Raw genomic sequence first — 3697 nt, 5'->3', positions numbered from 1 at the left:
TAACAAACATTAAGAAACATAAATAAACATTAATAAACATTAACAAGTCTTAATGAGTATTAACAAGTGTTAATAAACGTTAACAAACTAACTAGAATTAATTATCTTTAACAAGCATGAAGTCAGAGATTCTTTATTGGTTGTTCCACCACATGTGATGGCACAAGATCGTGTTCTCAGGGTCCCAGTTACATCCAACAATAAAATGTAAAATAAAAACAGTAATAACATCAAAGATATGAACTAAGAAAAACACCAGCTAAACATTAACAGACATTAACAATCGTTAATGAATGTTGACAGACACAGCACGCCCCTGAAGCTTGCGCCCACGTAGGAAAGTTGACTCCCATCATATACACGTAGTTCAGAGGTTTTAACATTTACAAGAGGCAGGGCAGCTTTCACATGAAGCAAGATCTTTGACGAGCGTCCATATTTTCTTCCAGAGCAAACAAGCAGATGGAAGTACCGATGTTTAGTTTTATGAAATCACGTCTAATCAGGTCACACACTGCCTGTCCAACAAAAACAAGTCTCCACCTGGATGTAGCTCATGAAACAGGTCCGAGCCTCCTGCTGGATCATCACTGCACGGACGATCATCCTTCAGCTGCAACAGGTTCTTTAACTCCAACTGGTGCAGTGAGCTGCTTCTCATTCTTCAACAACATGATGAAAGACTCATGGTGGTCGTGGAAAAGATGTCGGTCTGTTTGAGAAGGGTCGAATCATCGGCATCAAGCAGAGGAAACATCTAGAAACTATTGAAACTGGGTTAAGAACTGTCCAACACATTATTAAAACTGGAAGGACGGTGGGGACCCATCGTCTTCCAGGAAGAAATGCAGCTGGAAATAAATCCTGAATGATCGCGATCGACCATCTTAGCACCAGCAAACTGTTTTTACCACTTTGGACTGTGCTGTCGGTGGAGAATCAGTTTTGGTGGTTCCTCAGACTGAAGAAGTCCGTTGGATGAAGGACGAAACGTCTCGGCACCAAAAAGAAGCCGTCCAGTTGACCTGACTGAACATGTTGGATGAACCTACACTAAAACGGCTGCTAGTGAGTTTGATCACGTCTGGGTTGGTAGCAGACGCTCATTCTCCACGTGGTCCACCGCTGATGAGTTGCATCAGATTCTGTCATTTCCATGAAAACCACTAGAACACGATGGTTTGTCGATGCTGGGCTTCTCCACGTGCACGACGTGTTCTGCTGCTCTTTCTCCCTCTGTGCGGTTTTTCTTAGCTGTTCATTCCTCACGCTTGCCTTTTCTACCGACTCTTTGCCGTCACTCCCAGGTGAGACATCAGCCACGATTGATCCCAATTCACTGGATAACAATTATTCTTCCACTAATCAGCGCCGGCCCAAACCAGCCTGCTGAATTCCATCGGCTCAACCGATCAATAACCTTATCAGAAAATCTGTTTGAGATGGGGGAATCAATTCACTGCGTTTGTTTTCCAAGGAGACACATTTCATACACACAGTGGATAAAAACACCCATGATGCATTGCACATTTCTGTTGGTTCCTAAGATGCTGATCTTTTGTGTGTTCTTGTAAAAATATCATTGTTTTAAGAAGTCGTTGTTCCGTCGCAGAACGAAGAGCAGGAATTGGACCCTCCGTCCGTCTGTTTGTCCATCCGTGCATGATGTGGCACGATAACTTGACAAACAAGTGAGGACCTGACTCTTCCATTTGGTGCATGGTGTAAGAGAGTTTTCTTCTAGGGTTGCCATGTCAAAATCCAAGATGGCTGCTGCCATAAATGTCTGTCTGTGTTCGAAGCATAGTAACTTGAAACGTAAGAGAGGTAAGAACAAAACGGGTCAACTCGTGTCATCTGGACCAGTTTCTTTAAGTGAGAACCGTTTCCTCCCCCATCCAGAGGACTTCATCAGTCCACGGCCTGCCAACCAGAGGTCTTCACTGCTGTGTTTCAAGACAACCTCCTGCTGGAATCCCAGAAGCTTTTAACACGTGCACACTCACCTAAAACCATGAATCCTCATGAACAACCAGATGTTTGAGGCCAGATGGACAAGTTGTACTCAGAACCAGTCTGAGGACACCAAGACCAGAGTGGTTGACAAGAAGTGGTTCTGAAGCACTCAACCAACATCTCCAGGTGTCTCCCCCTCCTCCCCCCATGAGCACCCTGCCAAGGTAACGGAGGAGAAGCAGTGCATGCTGGGTGGAGTTGTTGTAGGTCACAGGGAAACCTGGAGTGGACTTGTACTGGTTTGAGAATTCTCCTGTTAGTCCAGTGGAATGGATTCGTTCATGAAGAAAGAGAAACAGCGCTGGGTGAACTAATGTTTCGTGTAAATGTGGGGGGTCCAAATGAATACTTTTTAAATGTGGGTGGGGTGGGGGGACATGTCCCCTTCACATGTAATTGTTGCGCCGCCTCTGCTTTTGGCATTTATCAAACAGATGTGTGTGCACGCAGCTGGGCTGGGTAGGCGGGGCGCCCCCCTTCTATGATGGTAGAAGAAGCACTGCTGCTGTCAGGACGTGTCCTAAAAACACGGGAGTGTTCATGAGACGCTCGCCTCGCTGTCACATACAACCACACGTCATGACCGAGAGCTTTTCTTACTTTTCTGGTTGTCTTGTTTCCTCCATCAGCACAAAGGAGGACCGGTTCAGTGTGTCTCTTCAGCCCGCTGTAGGAGAGCTGCTCATGCCCAGTACCATGACACAACCAGATTTCTGCAAGGAGCAAAGTAAGTTCACATTTGTTTCTATTAAATGTGTTCAAGGCTCTGAAGCGATCCATGTCCACCTCAGAAGGTTTGTTTTACACACACGTAAGGTACAAAACCGAGTACAGCACGGGTCCATTCTGGGACCCACACGCAGGAGGCGGCGGCTCTCTAATGGCGCCGATGGATTCATGATTGACAGTTTTTCAGAGCTTGGCCACACCTCCAGAAATGTTGTCATGAAAAATCCCCGTACTCAGTCATGTGGCCAGCTCTCAGCCAATCAATCCACAACTCTGTTTCGAACACTGGTGTTTCTGTAACCAAGAAATTCTTCCTACCAGAAACAGAACCTCCGGAACAAAAGGTCCACCTGAAGTTATACGATGCAATAAAATGTAACTTATGACTGCACTTATGCAGCACCTTTCTATCTTCTCAAGAAGTTCTTATAACTTGTTCTTGTTTTTAGTTTTCTACATCGACTTACAACCTAGCTGTTTTTTTCTGTTACATTATTTTAATACCATTTTATTTCACTTGTTCTTCTCAGTTTGTGTTCATCCTTCATTTATTTGTCCACTGTTGTCATCATTCTATGTTCAAACCAGGTCTCTTGTAAATGAGTCCTCAAGGCTCAATGGGATTAACCTGTAGAAATAAAGGTGGATGGATGGATAGATATAGAAACAGATACAGACATATATAGATATGTATATAGATATAGATATGTATATAGATATAGATATGTCTATATACCATGCCATACCAATTTATTTATATAGCACTTAAAACAGCAACAAGACCAACCAAAGTGCTGTACAAAAGAACCAAACATGCACAGCAGACAGGAAAACATAAAATAGAAATACAGATACAAATAGCAGCAGAAGCTAACTAAAATGGCCAACAGAGTAGAGAACAGACCGGACCAAAACAAATCACACCGTGTTAAAGGCAAGAGAATAGAAGTGG

General features: G+C 43.9%; 1 protein-coding gene across 1 annotated transcript in view; it reads left to right on the top strand.

The window, feature by feature from the left end:
• Window positions 1-2743, top strand: part of ap3b1a (adaptor related protein complex 3 subunit beta 1a) — a gene marked incomplete at its 3' end in the record, with an annotated part of 88526 nt that extends 85783 nt beyond the window's left edge. The window contains 1 exon segment of the mRNA XM_037692178.1: window positions 2646-2743. Coding sequence (XP_037548106.1) covers window positions 2646-2743 — 98 coding nt within the window.
• Between the last annotated feature and the right edge of the window lie 954 nt (window positions 2744-3697).

Source organism: Nematolebias whitei, chromosome 18, assembly GCF_014905685.2.
Source record: "Nematolebias whitei isolate Nwh7 chromosome 18, NemWhi1, whole genome shotgun sequence".
Classification (NCBI taxonomy): domain Eukaryota; kingdom Metazoa; phylum Chordata; class Actinopteri; order Cyprinodontiformes; family Rivulidae; genus Nematolebias; species Nematolebias whitei.
Note: the sequence above shows the minus strand (reverse complement) of the source record. Positions and strands in the feature narration are given on the sequence as shown.